Genomic DNA, 21,549 nt, shown 5'->3' on the forward strand with positions numbered 1-21,549 from the left:
TAAAGTGTTTAGAATAATGCCTGGCATTGGTGGTCAGTGTTAGCTGCCATGGTTCCTGTTTTTACTGCATGCATACAAAATCATTTTGGATAAGAACAGAAATAACCTATCTCAAAGTGTTAGTGGCTACCAGAAACCAAAGAGCACTGAGGCAACACAGAAAGCATTATCAGTGACCTACAATTTTCCTGCAAAGATAAGATTTCTTTTCCCAAGCCATATGGGATCTCCTTTGGTACATAAGGACTGTGACTTCCACTGTTTTCAACCATGGAAAGAATTTTTTTTTTTTTTTTTTTGCAAAATATATTTTTTACTCTCTAAGTGATCTTCAAATGGGCCAATAAATAATTAAGACTTACCTTTACACATTGTTCAGCTAAGTCTCTGCTTGTCCTGTTGTTAAGTTCGACTACAACCAAACGATTGCAAAGTGCTTTTATAGCTCCATCTACCCCAACAATCCTTCGGGTGCATTCTGCAGATACGTCCAGGTAGTATGTTATGGCACGGGCTGTCACTTCTAGCACATTGTCTGGAGCACTTTCGTCAAGAAAAATTTTGCAGAGGGCTGGTAAGAAAGTGCGAGGAGGACATCTGTAGTGAAAGAAATCATATTTCACCTAGGATTACTAAATTCTTAACATCAAAAAGTCACCAAAGTAACAGATAATAAAAACTATATCATAGTACCTCATGCTCAATACTACTTCTGCATATATTTTAGGTAATATTTCTCATATTGCTTTTGCTTCCATAATAATAATCACAGGCTAATTTCATCATTGCTGAAAATATAAAGTTGTAAACAGTTTAAAGCAGCAGAATTAACATGAAACCATGTTCAAAAAAAATTGCTATTCAATACTAAGCTCAAACATCAACTCTGTAAAACCTTCCCTAAGCTCCCCAAATAGTCAAGTGGTACCTTCATGTTCCTAAAGCCTCATAAAAACAGTTGCCACACTGTTTAATGTATCATTTTATTTCCTTATTTACATTAAGAGTTCCTGAATGCCAGGGACATTGTTCAATTCATGTTGTATGGGAACAAATGCTGATTTGGGGTTTAACAGACCAGAGTAATACATAGAACAACAGCTATGTAGCATTTCTGGTCCTGATTTGTAAAGCAAAGATAGTATGTAAACAATATCTACTTTATATGGATGTTATGAAGATTAAATGAAATTATATACATTAAACACTTAGCTCAGTACCTTGGCACCATATTAAACTAATTAACGTTAGCTCCCCTTCCCTCCTATGAATAGCTAATACCTGCTATATAAACCTGCATGACAGTTTTATCAAAAGAACATTTTGTATTTTTAATCAATATTTTATCAACACTTAAATTATAAAAGACCATAATTTAGTAGAGATCTCAGTTATATGCTATCAAATACTTTAACTTATCTGCACAGACTAAACTTCAAATGAGCTACAGATAACACAAAAGGCACTACAGTCATCCCTCAGTGTTCAAGGAGGAAAGATTTCAGGGCCCCCTGTGGATACCAAAATCTGTGGATGCTCAAGTTCCTTATATTAAATGGTACAGATACAGAGGACACATGGAGGGATACAGAGGATACATGGAGGGATACAGAGGGCTTGCCGGACTCTCAACGTTTCGGTGGGATTATTTTTCCTCCAATTTTTAGTGTGCACATATCTTTAGTAGCTTTTAAAAAATATCTGTAATGTATGAATGTCAAAGTAACTCTAACCTTTATTATCTGCTTGAATGATGTTCACTTAAGGGGTCCAGCAGCAGGAATATTATCAAAGATTTTAGAAGACCTTTTGCATTCAGTGACTGACCAGTCACTGATTAAACACAGGAGATTTTTATTAGCCAGCATCACCAGCAACCTAGATCACATAGTCACTAGCAATTTTTCTGAGGAGGAAATGCTTTAAGATTAGGTTATGGAGATAGTCTAATAGTTCTCAGGTAAGATCAGAAGACTGACTAGCATATCAGAATCTTAAAGCATTTTTGCTGCTCTCTACATTGGCATATGTAGTAAACCAAAGAGGTAAGATTGTAAAAGTGTTAATACTACTGAGGAACAACACACTCTTAAAAATAATGTTTTTTGCCTTAGAAAACAGTAGCTTTTGAAAAAGAACAGAATTTTGAAGCTGACAGTCCTCACATCAAATGACAAGAATGGATCTACCATATGATTTATATTAAAAATAAAATATCCATCTATCTTATACAGTACAAAAACTGGACATCAAAACACAAAATTTAAGAGAAATGTTCAGTATAACTATCTATAATTCATGGGGAAATGTGGTATCTGCTTATTTGGGGGAATAACTATGATCGCTGCTGTGTTCCCTAAAATGTGATGAATCTCCTGAACAAGTATGGCTCAGGGGCCAATTAAAAAAAAAAAACCCACACAGAAAGAAGTTCTAAACATAGGTTCTCAGCTGTTAACTGTGATCAATTTTATTTCTAAGAGAAAAATAAAAATATCCTGCATACATATTTTAAAAGAGCTTATTTTATGTCAGGTATAATGAAAACCTGCTTTGTGAACTTTTTTAAGGTATGGTACAAAACATCTGTTGTAACTTCTGGCTATTAGACAGGAAAAAATTTTTGTTTTTCTAGCTCTTGAGTTACTTTTTAAACCATGAGAAGGTATTTTAGGCATATTCATTAATTTTTCAATTTAGAACCAAAGCAATTTACAAAAATCTCAACAATACAAATTAACTATAAATTGAGCAAAAAAAGTAGAGAAAATCATGCCAATAGTAGTTAATGAATTCTGAAAAGTACAGAATAATTGAAAGAACTATAGTTATATTACTTGAAAGTTCATATTACAACTAAAACAAATTAATAACAAGTGTTGCTGCTTAACATACTCTGCTGAATAGCCTGCTTTAAGACAGTCACTGTGATATAAACATTTATAAGACCTTAAAACTGTCTTTTCACTTGTTTGTTAGTAACAATTTCCTAGAATCATTTCCAGAGAAACCCTGTGTTGATAGATACTTCAACTGGGCCTTTAAATTCAACTTGAGCTTCATGGCTATTCAGGAAGCACTTGCCTATCTTCCAGGAACAAGACCCTCGCGTTCCTTGCCTTTCATCCTGGGCTACAACCACAGCCACAACTTCCCCAGGTCTGTATCCATGTCAACAGAGATTAACTGAAAAACTAATTTACATAATCAAGAAAACTCATTATAAATCTGTGATCACCAATATTAAATAAACACAATGCCCAATAATTCTGCTACATTTCTTCCAGTGTCTGCAACGAGTATCTCACACCTCTTCTTCAATTTTCTCTTGGCTTAGTGACTCCCTTAGTTTTCCATTCTAGCCTCAGTCCTAAACTCCCTTCTCTTCTCTAGCTCATCTCATCTATTCCCTTTGTTCATACACCATAGCTATAAATCTCATCCACATACCATGAAAACTCCCAAAATGTTATCTCTACCCCAGACCAACTAAATCACTATCACTATCTCCATTTAAAATTATCACAGGCATCATAAAATGAGCATATTCAAAACAAATATGCCTCCACCTCCAAACCACTGCCTTTGTAAATATCACAACCATCCAGAAACCCAGAAACCTGAGAATCATCCTCAGTTCCCCCCCCCATTTTCCTCACATTACACATCCAATCCATTAGTTAAAGCCTACCAATTTTCCCTCTAAAATATATCGTAAATCTGTCCACTTCTCTCCACATCTTTTACAAACGTAATCTAAGCTAACTTCAAACTCTTGTCTGAACTACTGAAATAGCCACTTAGACATCCACCTAAGAGATAGGTTTAGCACTCGTGTTGAGGAAAGTATTTCTAGAGGGAGAAGGAGATCAGTCTGGAATGAGGTGTAAGAGCATGAGCAACATAAAGAAGGCATCTATGCAGGGGAATGCCCCAGTGATGGGCAACTGATACAGACAAGGGAAGTGATCAAATTAATAAATAAATTGAGGATAACGGGAGCCAGATATCTCACTGGATTGGAGTTGGAAACAGAGAAAAGAGAAAACTAGAATGAACCCTGTGGTGTTAGACTGGAACTGGGGGTATTGGTATGAACAGACTGATAGAAAGATAAAGATACATAAAGATGCTAATGTGTGTGCTGATCCCTCTGCCTAAAATGCTTTTCCCCCAACTCTTCCCATGGCCGGTTCTTTGTCATCCTTCTGTCAGCCTAAATGTTACCTCCTCAGCTTCAGGCTTACCTTTCCTAACGACTCAAAACAGGACTCCTGCTTTTTGTCTTAATTTACTTTGACAATTTATATTTATATTTCATTTTTCGTTGTCCACTGTAACTCTCTCCTAAAAATCTGTAAGCTCCTCAGGAACAGAGATGTATTTCACACAGCACCCAACAGGGTTCTCTGCATATGGGAAGATACTCAAGTTTTATTTGTTGAATGAATGATACCAAGAAAAAGTAAGAACTTTTTGCTTATGGAAAGAGAAACCAAACAAAAAAGAATTCCATCAGCTCCCCTACTGATCTGCCTCTCCACCCCCCTGCCCAACCCCTCACTAATATGTCTCCACCCCTCCACACACGTGCCTTCATCCCAGCCCAACCCCCATCAGGTCTCCTTCCCCTGCCCCACACCTTCCCACAACACAAAAAAGTGAATCCATTTTTATCTCTCATTTCCCATAGAAAGCAAAACACCAAATCTAGACTCTAGTCTAAACTGCTCTCTTGAAGCCCAGAATTACAGACCCAACTGCCTCCTTTACTCATCTGTCATACCTAGAGATGTTTCAGGAACCATCAAACACAACCTGCCAAAACTAAACAAAGTTTCCCTATCAAAAACCATACTATTTATTCTCTAACCTGCCATCCAACCAGTCACTCAAGTAAAACTCATAAAATTCTTCCAAACTCCTGTTTCTAAAATACAAAAATCAACACCTAGTCTTGATGGTTCTACCTCCTAAATCTGTTTAATATCTTAATTGAATTCCAACTAGAATCTCTCACGAGACTTTCCAGATCCTCGTGGCCTTGAACAGGTCCCCTCTGCAAGAAACATTTATCCCCTTCTCCTCTTTTTCACTTGTATTCCTTTTTCAAGGAAACTTTTAAAATTAAATTTTAAAAATGTTAGGAACACTCAGGTCAGAGAGTACCTCCTCTAGGAAGCCTTAGACAAACCTCACCACGCGTTCTCAGTTATGTTCCTCTTGGGTGGTTTCAGAACATTCAGTGAAACCCATTTATCAGAAGCATCTGTCAAACTATATTTTCCCATTTATCTGTCTCATCCATGAAAACATGAGCTACTTGATAGCAAGGTCTGTGCCTTATCTATCTCTGTTCTCCTACAACCAAGTCCAGTACTTTTACCTAGTGGACACTCAAATATTTGATAAATGAATACATGAAAATAATCCCAGTTTCAAAAAATTCAGTTTAATAGAGAGAAATATAATTTAAGTAAGCAAAAATAAATATAACAAGTGCTATAATAAAAACCTGAAAGAAGTAGTTTCATTAAAAGTTTGGGGGGGGGAGTTTAATATCCAAAGTATATAAACAGCTCATACAGCTCAACATCCAAATAAAAACCAACCTGATTGGGACTTCCCTGGTGGCACAGTGGTTAAGAATCCGCCTGCTAATGCAGGGGACATGGATTCGACCCTGGTCGGGGAAGATCCCACATGCCTCGGAGCAACTAAGCCCGAGTGCCACAACTACTGAGCCTGCGCTCTAGAGCCAGAGAGCCACAACTAATGAAGCCTGTATGCTGCAACTACTGAAGACTGCACGCCTAGAGCACGTGCTCCATAGCAAGAGAAGCCCCAGCTCGCTGCAATTAGAGAAAGCCCATGGGCAGCAATGAAGACCCAACGCAGCCAAAAATAGTTAAAAAATTTTTTAAAAAAACCCAACCTGATTAAAAATATGGGCAGAAGACCTGAATAGACATGTTTCCAAAGAGGACATGTAGATGGTCAACAGGCACATGACAAGATGCTCAACATCATTAATCATCAGAGAAATGCTAGTCAACCACAATGAGATATCACCTCACACCTGTTAGAATGGCTATCATCAAAAAGAACACAAATAACAAATGTTGGTGAGGATGTGGAGAAAAGGGGACCCTTGAACATTGTTGGTAGGAATGTAAATTAGTGCAGTCACTGTGGAAAACAGTATAAAGGTTTCTCAAAAATCTAAAACTAGAAATACCATGTAACCCAGCAATTTCCACACCTGGGTATATATGCAAAACAAAAACAAAAAAAGTAATTTGAAAAGATACATGTGCCCCCATGTTCACAGCAGCATTATTATTATTTTTTTTTCCTGCGGTACGTGGGCCTCACACTGTTGTGGCCTCTCCCATTGCGGAGCACAGGCTCCAGAGGCGCAGGCCCAGCGGCCATGGCTCACGGGTCCAGCCGCTCCGCGGCATGTGGGATCTTCCTGGACCGGGGCACGAACCCGTATCCCCTGCATCGGCAGGCGGACTCTCAACCACTGTGCCACCAGGGAAGCCCCACAGCAGCATTATTTACAACTGCCAAGATATGGAAGCAACTGAAGTGTCCATCAAGAGAAGAAAGGATAAAGAACATGTAATACACACACACACACACACACACACACACACACACACACAATGGAATACTACTCACCATAAGAAAAGAATGAAATTTTGCCATTTGCAATAACATGGATGGACTTGCAGGGTATTATGCTAAGTGAAATAAGTCAGAGAAACACAAATGCTGTATTATATCACTTATACGTGGAATCTAAAAAATAAAACAAACTAGTAAATCTAACAAAAAAGAAAGAGACTCACAGATATAGAGAACAAATTAGTAGTTACCAGTTGGGAGAAGGAAGGGGGAAGGGGCAAGATAGGGATAGCGGATTAAGAGGTACAAACTACGATGTGTAACAAATAAGCTACAAGGCTATATTGTACAGCACAGGGAATATAGCCAATATTTTATAGTAACTATAAATTGAGTATAATCTTTAAAATTGTGAATCCCTATGTTGTACACTTATAAATTATGTAATATTGCACAACAACTATACTTCAATTTAAAAAAAAAAAAAGGTGTGAGAGGGAAAGCTCAGCTCTGGGGATTTGGGGAAAGGAAGACCTCACAAAAAAAGGAAGAAGTTTGAGTTAAATCAAGGTATTCTCCGCCTTGAAGAGTTATTGCAAGAACTTGGGATAAAGTATATAAAATATAGTGTTTAGCACAAAAAAGATGCTCCATAAACCATCGGGTAGAAGTTTGCCAAGCAGACAAGCTTCTGTCTTCTAATTAAGGAGAATAGTATATGCAAAGGATGGAGGCTTGAAGAATTATATACTGTGGCAGATTGTATTTTCCAACGATATCCACATTATTTCCCATCCCACATATCCATAAATTCTTTTTTACAAGGTGACTTTGATACTCTTTCTACTGAGAAGGTCTATGTTCCCAGGCAGGTTTATGATTACAGTGAAAGTTATCACTTTGTGACTTCTAACATTAAGTCAATTCTACTGGATTCCCTTAGGACTCTTGCTCTTAGAACACAACCACCATGCTGTAAGGAAGCCCAACTGGCTACATGGCAAGGCCAGTAGATGTTCTAACAAATGCAACTAAAAGCCAGTATTCAAGTGCATGTGAGAGAACAAGTCATCAGATGATTCCAGTGCCTGGTCATCAAGTTTTTGTTATTTACAAGTAGGATCACACTACAAATACCATCCTATAACTTGCTCGTTTCTTTAATCAATATGTTGTGACCACCTTCCCACATTAATATGAACAGGTCTAGTTCAATCTTTCTAATGTCTACATAATAGCCAATATAATGAATAGCCATATACTGTTAACCATTTAGATGGTTTCCAGTTTTTTTACTACTTGAAGCAGTCCTGCAGTGAACAATATTGGAAGTATATCTTTGCACATCTGTACCAGTATTTATGAAGGAAAGATTTTGAGTATTTCTTTTATTTATTTATTTTAATTTAATTTAATTTTTTTTGGCTGCATTGGGTCTTCATTGCTGTGTGCGGGCTTTCTCTAGTTGCGGCGAGCGGGGGCTACTCTTCGTTGCGGTGCACGGGCTTCTCATTTTTGTGGCTTCTCTTTGCTGCAGAGCATGGGCTCTAGGCACACAGGCTTCAGTAGTTGTGGCACGTGGGCTCAATAGTTGTGACTCGCAGGCTCTAGAGCACGAGCTCAGTAGTTGTGGCGCACAGGCTTACTTGCTCTGCAGCATGCGGGATCTTCCCGGACCAAGGTTTGAACCCATGTCCCCTGCATTGGCAGGCAGATTCTTAACCACTGCACCACCAGGAAAGTCTCTTCAGAAGTATTTCTGTGACGACATTTTTTGGTTTGACAGATATTATCAAACTGACTTCTAAAGAGGCTATACCACTGTATACTCCCATCAGAAGCATTTTAGAGTACCTATTACCCCACTCCTAGGCCACTAAAAATGATATTACCTTTACATTTGTGCTAAATTGATAAATATTTTTAAAAAACTTTATTTCATAAAATTTGGCTGGCTGTGACAGAATTTAATAAACTTAAAAAATGAAACACAGAATATTCAAACCTCCACCAAGAAAACAAAAATAATCTAAAGATGCATACATATACATATATACAGACAAATACTTCAGGATATACAAAATCTCTAATTAGAACAGCAAAATTCATAAATAACCCCCCCAATTCAACACTCACATTTTATTTCTGTATTTGCAATACAGGCTTTATTTCTGTATGAACATGTACTTAAGGCAGATAAAAAATAAATTAATTAATTAAACTACCAAACTGGGTATATATTAACATTATTTTAAAATTTCCATTCCGGGGGATTTCCCTGGTGGAACAGTGGTTGAGAGTCTGCCTGCCAATGCAGGGGACACGGGTTTGAGCCCTGGTCCAGGAAGACCCCACACGCTGCAGAGCGGATAAGCCTGTGCACCACAACTACTGAAGCCCGCGCGCCTAGAGCCCGTGCTCCGCAACAAGAGAAGTCACTGCAATGAGAAGCCCGCGCACTGCAACTAAGAGTAGCCCCCACTCACTGCAACTAGAGAAAGCTCGCATGCAGCAACGAAGACCCAACGCGGCCAAAAATAAATAAAATAAATAAATTTATAAAATTTCCATTCCGATTTCTCTTAAAAGATAAAAATCAGGGGCTTCGGGCTTCCCTGGTGGCGCAGTGGTTGAGAGTCCGCCTGCCGATGCAGGGGACACGGGTTCGTGCCCTGGTCTGGGAAGATCCCACATGCTGTGGAGCGGCTGGGCCCGTGAGCCATGGCCGCTGAGCCTGTGCTCCCGGAGCCTGTGCTCCGCAACGGGAGAGGCCACAACAGTGAGAGGCCTGCGTACAGCAAAAAAAAAAAAAAAAAAAAAAAAAAAAAAAAAAAAAATCAGGGGCTTCCCTGGTGGTGCAGTGGTTAAGAACCGCCTGCCAATGCAGGGGACATGGGTTCGAGCCCTGGTCCAGGAAGATCTCACATGCCGCAGAGCAACTAAGCCCATGCGCCACAACTACTGAGCCTGCGCTCTAGAGCCCATGAGCCACAACCACTGAAGCCCGTGCACCTAGAGCCCGTGCTCCGCAACAAGAGAAGCCACCGCCATGAGAAGCCCACACACCAAAACGAAGAGCAGCCCCCGCTCAACGCAACTAAAGAAAGCCCATGTGCAGCAATGATGACCCAATGCAGCCAAAAATAAATAAATACATACATAAATAAATTTATTAAAAAAATCAAAATTCACTAACCTACTCATTCATTCCTCCAGGGAATAAAAACTTGTAACATTATCTTCAATTAGATTCTCCTGCAATCAACTGTAAAGTTCAAAACAATCAAAAACCACAAGGTCTGCTACCAATAGCAGTTCCACTTTGAAATTACTCATGAGAAGGTAATTATATATGAACATATTTTGTCAAACTTCTAAAAACAATTAAATATTATTAATCCAAACAGATAAAGAAACCTTGGCTTCCTCTTACATGTAATTTTGAAGTCAGCAGTTCAAAAAACATACCAGGGCTTCCCTGGTGGCGCAGTGGTTGAGAGTCTGCCTGCCGATGCAGGGGACACAGGTTCGTACCCTGGTCCGGGAAGATCCCACATGCTGCAGAGCGGCTGGGCCCATGAGCCATGGCCACTGAGCGGCCCGCGTACCGCAAAAAAACAACAACAAAAAACCCCCCAAAAACCCCACACCATCAGGCAAAAATGCATGTACAAAGATGCTCATTGTTGCATAACCTATATATCTAATAACAAGGGTATAATTAAGCATATGACACATCCGTATGGCAGATTATGCAGGTTTTTAAAAGCTGTTTACTAAGAACTAATGATACAAGTACATAAAGAAAAGGGGGACTTCCCTGGTGGTGCAGTAGTTAAGAATCACCTGCCAATGCTGGGGACACAGGTTTGAGCCCTGGTCTGGGAAGATTCCACATGCTGCGGAGCAACTAAGCCAATGTGACACAACTACTGAGCCTGTGTGACACAACTACTGAAGCCCACACGCCTAGAGCCCGTGCTCTGCAACAAGAGAAGCCACTGCAATGAGAAGCCCGTGCACCACAGCGAAGAGTAGTCCCGCTTGCCACAACTAGAGAAAGCCCACACACAGCAATGAAGACCCAACACAGCCGAAAATAAATAAATAAATAAATTAATTAATTAATTAAAGAAAAAGGGAAAAATATATCCATTATGGTGTTTATCATATAAAAATATGCAAAGAAACTAGAGCAAAAAGTTAAAATGGCTTATTTCTAGATGGTGCAATTATGATTTTCATTGTCTAGATTTCTGACTTTTCTAAATTTCTGAAACAAACCTATTTCATAACTCCCAAAAATAAACTTAAAATCTGTTAACCGAAGTAAGCTAGACAACAGCAGATGGATTGGGGAAGGAAGTCAAAACGTAATGACCCATGATGGAAGTGAGTTTCAAGGGCTTTTTTCCTTTCCTCCTTTCTTTTCCAGCTTTGATCCCTGGACAGGCCAACTCCCAAAACCATGTAGCAGGGGGGTACAAAAGGACTCTGAGAGGACCAAGAAAAGGGGCCTCTGTGAGCCAGAGGGTATGAAGAGAAATTCCTGGGGTATCTTCCTCCCAGCCTGGCCTCAAGGCCAGACCCAGGTGAAAGCCCCAAACAAAACTCTGAGTGATACATGCACAGTGCAGTAGAGGTGGCACAAGCATCTCAGGCCCTGGGAGAACTGGGAACTAAGAAAAGGAGCCCCTATAGCCAAAAGAGCATGAAAGGAATCATGCTATTTTTTTCCCTGTCTTTTCTCTTACTACTTTGACACTGAGGGCAGTCCCAGTCCCAGAAAGTATATGACAGCACAAGGGGGTTGAAGGATGGGTGGGGAGTGGGGGAAATGTGGTTAAAACTTCAAGAGATCCCCAGTTTTCTAGCTAGAACACTAGTAAAAAGGGTTCCTGGTAGCTGAAAGATGTGGGGGAAATCTCAGAGAAAAAGGAGCTAGAAAAATGATCCCTGACACAAGTTCTGAGCTCACCTCTGAATTGTATATATGGAAGACAAAGATAAAAAACAATAGCAAACACTTTGACAACTGCACTATGACATAATCCACCACCCAAGTCCCAGACTAAACTCTGAGTGACACATGCACAAAGTAGACCCAAACATCATAACAAAGGCTTTGAAACCACTGACATTGGAACCACCACCCACAGAGAGCAAGACAGAGCTTGCAGTCTAAATTTAACCAGGTTAACTGCATGCAAAAGAAAACAACAAAATCAACATTCTCCAGAGGATTTTTATAAAACCCAGAGTCTCACAATATAATATTCCAAATGTCTAGGATAAAATCCAAAACAACCTGAAACACACAAAAAAATCAATACAATATAATCTATCCAATTCAAGAAAGAAGACAGTCAACACAAATAAGCCTGAGACAACCTAGTTGTTAAAATTATCAGAGAGGACTCTAAATCAGCTATTATAACTATACTCCATGAACATTCCTGAATGTGAACATTCTTGAAATGATTAGAAACAGAAGTCTTCAACAGAAAAATACAAAGTATGAAAGGAATCAAATGAAAATTTTAGAAATGAAAGAAGAGTCTGTGGGGAAAAGAATACTTCACTGGATGGGCTCAAGAGCAGAATGAAGATGACAGATAAAGAGTGTGTGAATCTGAAAACAGATCGACAAAAATTATCCAGTCTGAAGAACACAGGGGAAAAAACTGGGGGGGAAAAGGGGAACAGAGTCTTAGGGATCTGAGGGAGCATATCAAAAAGTAACATTTGTGCCACTGGAGTCCCAGAATGAGAAAAAAATTGGTAAAGAATACAGATTTGAAGAAACTTTCTGTACTTGGTGAAAGACATACAGATTCAAGAAAGTCATTAAACCTGAAATAAGACAAATTCAAAGACAACCATGTACAGACAAATCACAATCAAACTGCAAAAAATCAAAGGTAGAGAAAAAAAGATCTTGAAAGCAGAAAGAAGAAAAACAACACAAAGAAACAAAGATTAGAATGAATGAAGATTTCTCATCAGAAACCACAAAAGCCAGAAGATAGCGGAACAACATCTTTAAAATGCTGAAAAGAACTGGCACCACACAATTAATTCTATATCCAGCAAAAATATCTTCACAGCATGAAAGTAAAATAGACATTCTCAGATGAAGGAAAACTAAGAGAACTCACCACCAAAAGACTTCTAAAAGAAATGCTAAAGAGAGTTCTTCAAGATGAAAGGAAATGACACCAGAGAGGTACATGGAACTTCAGGAATGAAGGAAGAACAACAGAAATGATAAATATCTGGGTAAATATAATAGATTATTTTCCCCCTATTAAACTGCTGAAAGCAAAAATTACAACATCGTATCTTGAGGTTTTCAACATATGTAGACAATACATATGACAACTATAACACAGGGATAAAGTAATCTACATAGTTGTAAGCCTTCATCATTTCACTTTAAATGGTTAAATGTTAACTCTGAGTTAACTGCAATCCCTAGAGCAACCACTAAAAAATACAAAGAGACAGAGTCAAAAAAACTATAGGTAAATTAAAATAGAATGCTACAAAAATATTCAAGTAATTCAAAAGGCAGGAAAGAAAAAACAAAGACACACAAAAAGAAACAGAACAACAAAAGAGCCAAATAAAATGTTAGACACATATGTAAACATACCAAAAACTACATTAAATGTAAGTGGTCTAAACTCACCAATTAGAAACAAAGATTGTCAGGCTGGATTAAAAAACACAAGCCAACCGCATACTGTCTACAAGAAACTCACGCTACAGACTGGCTAAAACAAAAAAGTGGAAAAAGATATAGCAAACAAACACTATCAAAATAAAAGCTGGGGTAGCTATATTTATGTCAAAGTACACTTCAGAACAAGGAAAATTATCAGAGATAAATAGGGATATTACATAATGATAGAAGGGTCGCTTTATAAAGAAAACTTAACAATCTTAAAGACATCTAACAGGGCTTCAAAATACATGAAGCAAAAATGGAGAGAACTGAAGCTAAATAGATAAATCGATAACTATACTGGAGACTTCAACACGCCTCTCTCAGTAACCTATAAAACAGATGGAAAATCAACAAGGATATAGACTGAACAACACTGTCAATCAACTTGACCTAATTTGCCACTTGTAGAACATTCTACCCAACAACAGAAGAATATATATTCTTCTCAAGTGCATATGGTCCATTTACCAAAAATAGACCATACTGTGGGCCATAAAACAAACCTTAATAAATCTAAAATAACAAATAATATTAAGTGTGTCCTCTGACCACAATAATAACACAAAAATATCTGGGAAATCCCCAAATATTTGAAAATTAAGCAACATACTTCTATATAACCCAAGGGTAAAAAAGAAAGTTTCAAAGAAAATTTTAAAATATTTTGAACCAAGTGAAAATGAATATAGAACATCAATGAAAACATAAAAGAAAAATTTATAGTATTAAATTCTTATGTTAAGAAGGGTCTCAAATCTCAGCTTCTACCTAAGAAACTAGAAAAAAAGAGCAAATTAAACCCCAAATCAGCCCAGAAGGAAATAATAAAGAGCAGAAATCAATGAAACTTAAAACAGAAAAATAGAAAAAAGGAATGAAACCAAAAGCCGATTCTTTGAAAAAATTAATAAAATTGATAAATCTCCAGCCAGATTGACCAAAATATAAAAATTACCAATATCAGGATGAAAAAGAGAATTATCATTTACAGACAGTTCTGGGTGTACTCTGATGCTTTTGCAAAAATGTTCCTATAAAAGGGTTTCATCTTCAAGGAATTCATGGAAAAGACTCTGACAAGTACAGGTTTCTGGTAACTGACTACACTGCTGAACTGAATGAAAAAGCATTTTCAGAACTCTAATGGAAAACTGATGAATTCATAAAAATGCTAACAAAAGATCGAGATGAAAAAAAAATTAATTACATGGGACTGAGAGAACTGATGAGGATGATTATAATTTTTGTGGCTTTCTGTTTGAATAAAAGAAAAAAAAATCCCACAAGGACTCAGAGGCAAAAAATATACAAATCAATTTTCACTGCAAAGTAAAGGAGCTGTTACAGTGGAGGATTACTGGACTGAATGTCAATATTATGACATAGTATGAGTATGTTTCGTGTTTGGTAATTGCAATCACTGTTGCTTTTGTTGTGGTCATCCATTTACAATGCTTGCTGTCAGTTTATTTATCTCTTGTAAAGATAAAATACAGTGTGTGTGTGTGTGTGTGTGTGTGTGTGGAAAAAAAAGAAAAAGAGAATTATCACTGCAGACCATATAAACATTCAAAGGATAAAAAAGCATACTACAAACAACATTATGCCCATAAATTTTAATTTATATTAAATAGACCAAATCCTTGAAAGACATACTACAATTCACTCAAGAAAAATTAAGTAACGTGAGCAGTCCTCTATTACAGAAATTGAATTCAGTAAAAACCTTCAAACACAAACTTCCCTGGTAGCACAGTGGTTAAGAATCCACCTGCCAATGCAGGGGACACAGGTTTGATCCCTGGCCCTGGAAGATCCCACATGCTGCGGAGCAACTAAGCCCGTGTGCCACAACTACTGAGCCTGCACTCTAGAGCCTGCGAGCCACAACTACTGAGCCCGCATGCCACAACTGTTGAAGCCCACACGCCTAGAGCCCACGCTCTGCAACAGGAGAAGCCACCGCAATGAGAAGCCCATGTACCGCCATGAACAGTGGCCCTCGTCATGGCCCTCGCTCGCTGCAACTAGTGAAAGCCCGCACGTGGCAATGAAGACCCAATGCAGCCAAAAATAAATAAATTTTTAAAATAAATAAATTAATTAATTTAAAAAACCCTTCAAACATATCAATTTATTCTCTTATGGACTGTGCTTTTGGTGTTTAAGAATATCTGCTTAACCTAGGGTCACAAATGATTTCTCTTAGGTTTTCTTCTAGAGGTTTTATAGTTTTAGGTTTTATGTTTAGGTCTATGACTCCTTTTGAACTTATTTTTGTATATGGTGTGGGGTATAGGTAAAGGTTATTTTTTTTCTTTTTTGCATATAGATACCCAGTTGTTCCAGCAGCATAAAAAAATATTCTTTTTCCACTTAACTGTCTTTGCACCTTTGTTGAAATAAGTTGTCTAGGTATGTGTGAGTCTATTTCTGAACTCTCTATTTCATTGATCCATTTACCTTTATACCAATACTACACTGTTTTGACTACTGCAGCTGCATAATAAGAACTGAAATACAGTAGTATTAGTCCTCCAACCTTATACTTTATGTTTTGGCTAGCTAGGTCCTTTGCATTTTCAAATGAATTTTGAAATCAGTTCATCAGTTTCTACATCTTGTCAGATTTATCTGTAAGAACTGCAAAAGAAATAAAAACTCAAATTTACACAGAAATCTGTATGCTAATGTTTATAGCAACTTTGGTTGTAATCACCAAAACTAGAAAAACCCAAATGTCTTTCAAGAGGTGAATGGATAAACCATCTGCAGGACATCCATAAAATGAAATACTACTTAGCAATTAAAGGGACAGCACTGTTATACACACATAGATGACTCTCAAATGTAATATACTACAAGAAAACTCAACAGGCTACACACTGTATATATGATTCCATTTATATGACATTCTGGAAAAGTCAAAACTATAGCAACAGAGAAAAGACCACTGGTTGCCAGGCACTGGGGTTGGGGGAGGGTTTAACTTCAAAGGGAGAACTCTGAAGAATTTTGGGGAATGATGGAACTGTTCTGAATTTTAGTGGCGGTAGTTACACAACTGTATGCGTTTGCCAAAATCCATATGTAATTTAAATAAATTTAAGACAAAATTAAAAAGCACACATACAGTAATCACAGTCCTCCCTGAATCGTGCTAAAAGAACAAACACATCTATGGCACAAATAGATGCATCACAATTAAAGGGTTATTAAAACTTTTAAACTTGCTAAATATTTACCTCTTACATCATAGGTAGAAATTATTTTTACATATTAAACCCAGTACTATACTATAACACCGATTTATAGACCCCAAGGTGTCCTAATTAGGAAACTTTAAGATCACTCAATCTCTACAGAACTACTGTCAGATCAGTCAACCACACAAATGAGATTTAGTAGAATGTTCAGATGAATCCAATTTAAGCAACAGTTTCCAAAATGCTACCTGCAATGGTGAAAGAATCTTTCCCTAATGGAAGCAGAGATAAGTAACTTAAAACAAGAGCAAAAAAAGTTTCATGAGGTTACAAAGAGAAAGAATTTCCCTTAGGAACTGTAATCGTTTCTATACTATTACTACCATATGCTTTTTCCAGACTATATGACTTGGACCAAGATTTCAGAAGATTTACAATACAAAGAAATTTAACTGTTTTTAGATAAAGGAAGTTATCTACAGTGGTGATATTTTACTGAATATAGTCCCTAAATTGAGCACTTCATTTACTAAAAAAAAAAACAAAACTGAACATTTTAACTGTAAAAGATTAATAAATTTTGTTTCTTGAAGATAATAAATAACATCTTTTGATCCATTTTACCTTTTATTCCATTCTTGCCCCTGCCCCCAGCCTTGACTCTGTATTGCTTAACTTACAATAACTCTTGGCCTACAGTTAAAAATTACAGCCTTCCCTCTCAAAGAAAAAGGAGTAAGTCAAATTCCAATATGTAGACTTGTTTTTCTCCAATTAAAATACACTCACAAAACTGACAATTCGTTCAACAAATATTTATCGAATACCTTTTGTTTTGTTTGTTTGGTTTTGGGTTTTTTTGGCCGCACTCTGCGGCATGTGGGATCTTAGTTCTCCAACCAGGGATCGAACCTACCGTGTCCCCTGCAGTGGAAGCGTGGAGTCTTAACTACTGGACCGCCAGGGAAGTCCCTTACTGAATGCCTTTTGGTGCCAAGTACTGTGCTAAGTGTTGGGGGTAGGATACAAAGATGAGAATGACAGTGCTGGGCTCTGAGGCATTAAAAGATCTAATGACACGGTCAACAAGTACTATGCAAAGTATACATATATATTGCTGTAAACTAGAAGAGTGTTTTGTTTTTTATGTTTTTAAGGTGACAGACACTTTGAAAACAAAATGAAAGCTCACTGAAGCTCATTATCTATGAGCCCCCTAGAGCAGTGACAGAGCATGCTTCTCATCTTCCAGCACTTCTCTCTGCTGTCCACTGAAAAGCACATATACAGCTGCTCTGTTTACAGAAATTCACTTATCTAACTTTTCAGGATTATATGTGTTTGATACAATGAACATTCTCTGTGCAGGGAAGGCTTGGCTACAGGACTGATCAAAAAAAAAGTAATTTCACTTCCCTATTACTCTGCCACTGGGTAGAAGAAAATATGGAAAAGGCAGGTACATTAATGGAAGTGGGTAGAGAAAACATCAATACATATTGATGCGATCACTGTTTCTCCTTTAGAGAAGAACACGATGCTCTTCCTCCAGCAGACTCCTCAACCAGTTTGACTCCAAAAGTACTTTCTATAAGCATTTTAAGGACTATGGAAAACAGGCACAATATAAAGAATTTCTTCAATTTGTTCAATATCTGGATATTAGCTACTGTACACCAGCAGTATGTTAGCAATGGAAAAACAAAAGTAATAGTAGTATGTATGCGTGAGATGCAGCAGAGGTCTTTGAAGGCATTTAAATTTTATTCACTAGGTAAAGAACACAAAAGATTTTGTAAAGAGGAATAATACAGTCAAATCAGTATTTTTAGACCATAGTCAATTATACCTCAATAAAGCTGGGGAAAAAAAGACCATAAAAATATTTTAAGACTGTAACTCTGCGTATAGTTAGCTTATAGGCGGGGATATCTGCTATGAAGCCACTAGCACTGCAGGAACATAATCATCTCCCCATACCAATCCTAGATATTACCATTCTTTTCAATCTCCTACTTCAGGGAGAAAACAGACATCATCAGACAGAAATCCCTTCAACTTTTGACCATCAAACCTAAAACATCTCCCTCTTTCCTGTGTTACAACGAGGAACACACTACCGTAAATCTATCTCTCCACCAGTGGACCAGAGCTTTGATACTCAAGGTGGGATTTTCCAACTAACAACTTCAGCATTATCTGAGAGCATACTAGGAATGCAGAATATCAGACACCACACCATACCATACCAACTGAATCAGAATTTGCAATGTTAACAAGATCTCCAGGTGATTCACATTATGCACATTACTCTCAGTTTCTCAGAATACTATGAATTATCCATTCTCTCTCCTAACTCTTTTTTTTTCTAACTCTTTGACCTCTAAAAGAAAAAGCCCCACACTCCTATTCCAATACAACTTCTCAAAAATTTTTCCACACTCCCTGTCTCCATTTCTTTTTTCAACTCATTCAAATCTGGCCCTCAAGCCACTCCACTCAGCTCTCATTAAGATCAATGATCTTGGGACTTCCCTGGTGGCACAGTGGTTAAGAATCCACCTGCCGATGCAGGGGACACGGGTTCAAGCCCTGGTCTGGGAAGATCCCACATGCCGCGGAGCAACTAAACCCGTACACCACAAGTACTGAGTCTGCGCTCTAGAGCCTGTGCTCCACAAAGAGAAGCCACCGCAATGAGAAGCCCGCACACTGCAACGAAGTGTGGCCCCTGCTCACCGCAACTAGAGAAAGCCTGTACGCAGCAATGAAGACCCAACGCAGCCAAAAATAAATAAATAAAACAAATAAATGTATTAAAAAAAAAAAGATCAATGATCTTGGGAATGTTCCTAAATCCAAAGGACACCTTTTAGTCTTCACCCTACTTGACCTCTCACCAGTATTCAACATAATTGTTCTTCTTTAATCACTCTCTTCCCTGCGTTGACGTGCACTAATGATGCAAAAGCAATGGTGGATAAAACTGCTGGTGCTCTAGCATGAATCAAGGCAGCGGCACTAAACTGTACCACTAGTAATGGTATGGTATTCTTCACTGCCAAGCTCTAGCATGGGGGGAAAATTAGTTATTTTACTAAACCTCAACCCTTGAATACATATCTTTTTAATATCCTACTTAAGGAAATGGCAAGTAAGCATAAAGCACTCTGCCTTAGGAAGAGTACTTGTACAACTGTTGGAGAGCTGAACTAGCCACTTTTTTTCATGCAACATCATTTTTACTTGAAATAACTTCAGGCAAATTGTGGTTATTCAGACTTGGATATCTGGCAAACATTTTCTCAAAAATTAACCAAGTAAGCCTTTCACTTCAAGGAAAAACAACTGACAGTATTTGTTGCCAATGATAACATTCAAGCTTTCAAGCAAAAATCACAACTTGTACCTGCCACAAGGAGCCTGACAGAGCGTCCCAATATTTAAAGACCTTTCTGATGAGATTAGTAGTCATAATAACAAATTTGAGTTTGTGATACTGTAGAATGACATATGGCAACATTAGGAATATCTGTATAACTCAGTAGACCAATACTTTTCACATGACCAGTGCATGATCTTTCAAACTTAAACATGGGTTTAAAAAAACCCACTCAGGGACTTCCCTGGTAGTCCAGTGGCTAAGGCTCCATGCTCCCAATGCAGGGGGCTTGGGTTCGATCCCTGGTCAGGGAACTAGATCCCACATGCCACAACTAAAGATCCTGCGTGCCACAACTAAGACCTGGCACAGCCAAAAGAATAAATAAATATTAAAAAAAAAACCCACTCAAAGTACCAGAGAGACCAACAGATTTTAATGTACAAGAGTATGACAAGTTCACTGATATTTCAGAACCCACATTATAACTAACCCTTCAGAAACTATCACTTGCCTATATACTACTATGCATAAAATAGATAGCTAATGAGAAACTACTGTATAGCACAGGGAACTCTACTCAATGCTCTGTGGTGACCCAAATGGGAAGGAAATCCAAAAAGGAGGGGACATATAGCTGACTCACTCTGCTGTACAGCAGAAACTAACACAACTTTGTAAAGCAACTATACTCCAATAAAAATTAATTAAAACAAAAAGAAACTACACTCCCCCCCAAGTTTAGGTATGATATCAAAGAAGAATATCCATAATTACACACAAAAAATCATTACAACATTCCTCCCTTTTCCAGCTACATCTATGGGGCGATGGGCTTTTTTTCATATATTTCCGTCAAAACAGCACAATGCAACACAATAAATGCAAAGCAGATATGAGAATCTAGCCACAACCACACTCATGATCTCAGCCCCTCAAAACATGGGAGTTCCTTGGCAGTCCAGTGGTTAGGACTTGGCGCTTTCACTTCAGGGGCCCAGGTTCAATCCCTGGTTGGGGAACTAAGATTCCACAAGCCATGAGGCGTGGCCAAAAAAACCTAAAAACCAAAAACCAAACACAAAAACATGGTCCTCTTCCAGTGTTCTCTCTCACTGAACGGCATCATCATCCATTGTAACCTGAATCATCCATGGTACCTCCATGCAATGAAGAGTAGCCCTCGCTCGCCGCAACCAGAGAAAGCCCATGCACAGCAACGAAGACCCAACGCAGCCAAAAATAAAATAAATTTATAAAGTAAAAAATTTTTTAAGTAAATAAAAATTTCCTTTAAAATTGTTTAATATAATAACACTTCTAAAAAATGCCATTACAAACACCTCTACTATATGTTACTACTTAATGGAAGACATGATAGTTGATTTGACTGGTAGGTATGACTTACTTTTTAAAATACCAAAAGTAATTCTCAGGTCAATGAAAGCCCTCTAATGAAAACCCTCTAATGAAATCTATGAATGTTCCAAACCTATTTCACTTTTCTATGAATCTGACCAAAACAAGTGCTAACAGAGCAGCAAAATTATTATGTTCTCAAAGTTTGCCAATAACAATAAGTACTTGAAATAAAGGAG

The 21,549-nt window shown here is 37.9% G+C and overlaps 1 protein-coding gene across 5 annotated transcripts in view; it reads right to left on the reverse strand.

Moving 5' to 3' along the window:
• The window catches only part of HECTD1 (HECT domain E3 ubiquitin protein ligase 1), an 89,547-nt gene that overhangs the window by 64,843 nt on the left and 3,155 nt on the right, over positions 1 to 21,549 (reverse strand). For all 5 annotated transcript variants that reach the window (XM_081229673.1, XM_081229675.1, XM_081229671.1 and 2 more), the window contains one exon: positions 363 to 597. In XM_081229673.1, coding sequence (XP_081085799.1) covers positions 363 to 597 — 235 coding nt within the window. The remainder of the gene's footprint in view (positions 1 to 362; positions 598 to 21,549) is intronic.

The sequence above is a fragment of the Mesoplodon bidens genome (assembly GCF_964165515.1).
Source record: "Mesoplodon bidens genome assembly, chromosome: 3".
NCBI lineage: Eukaryota > Metazoa > Chordata > Mammalia > Artiodactyla > Ziphiidae > Mesoplodon > Mesoplodon bidens.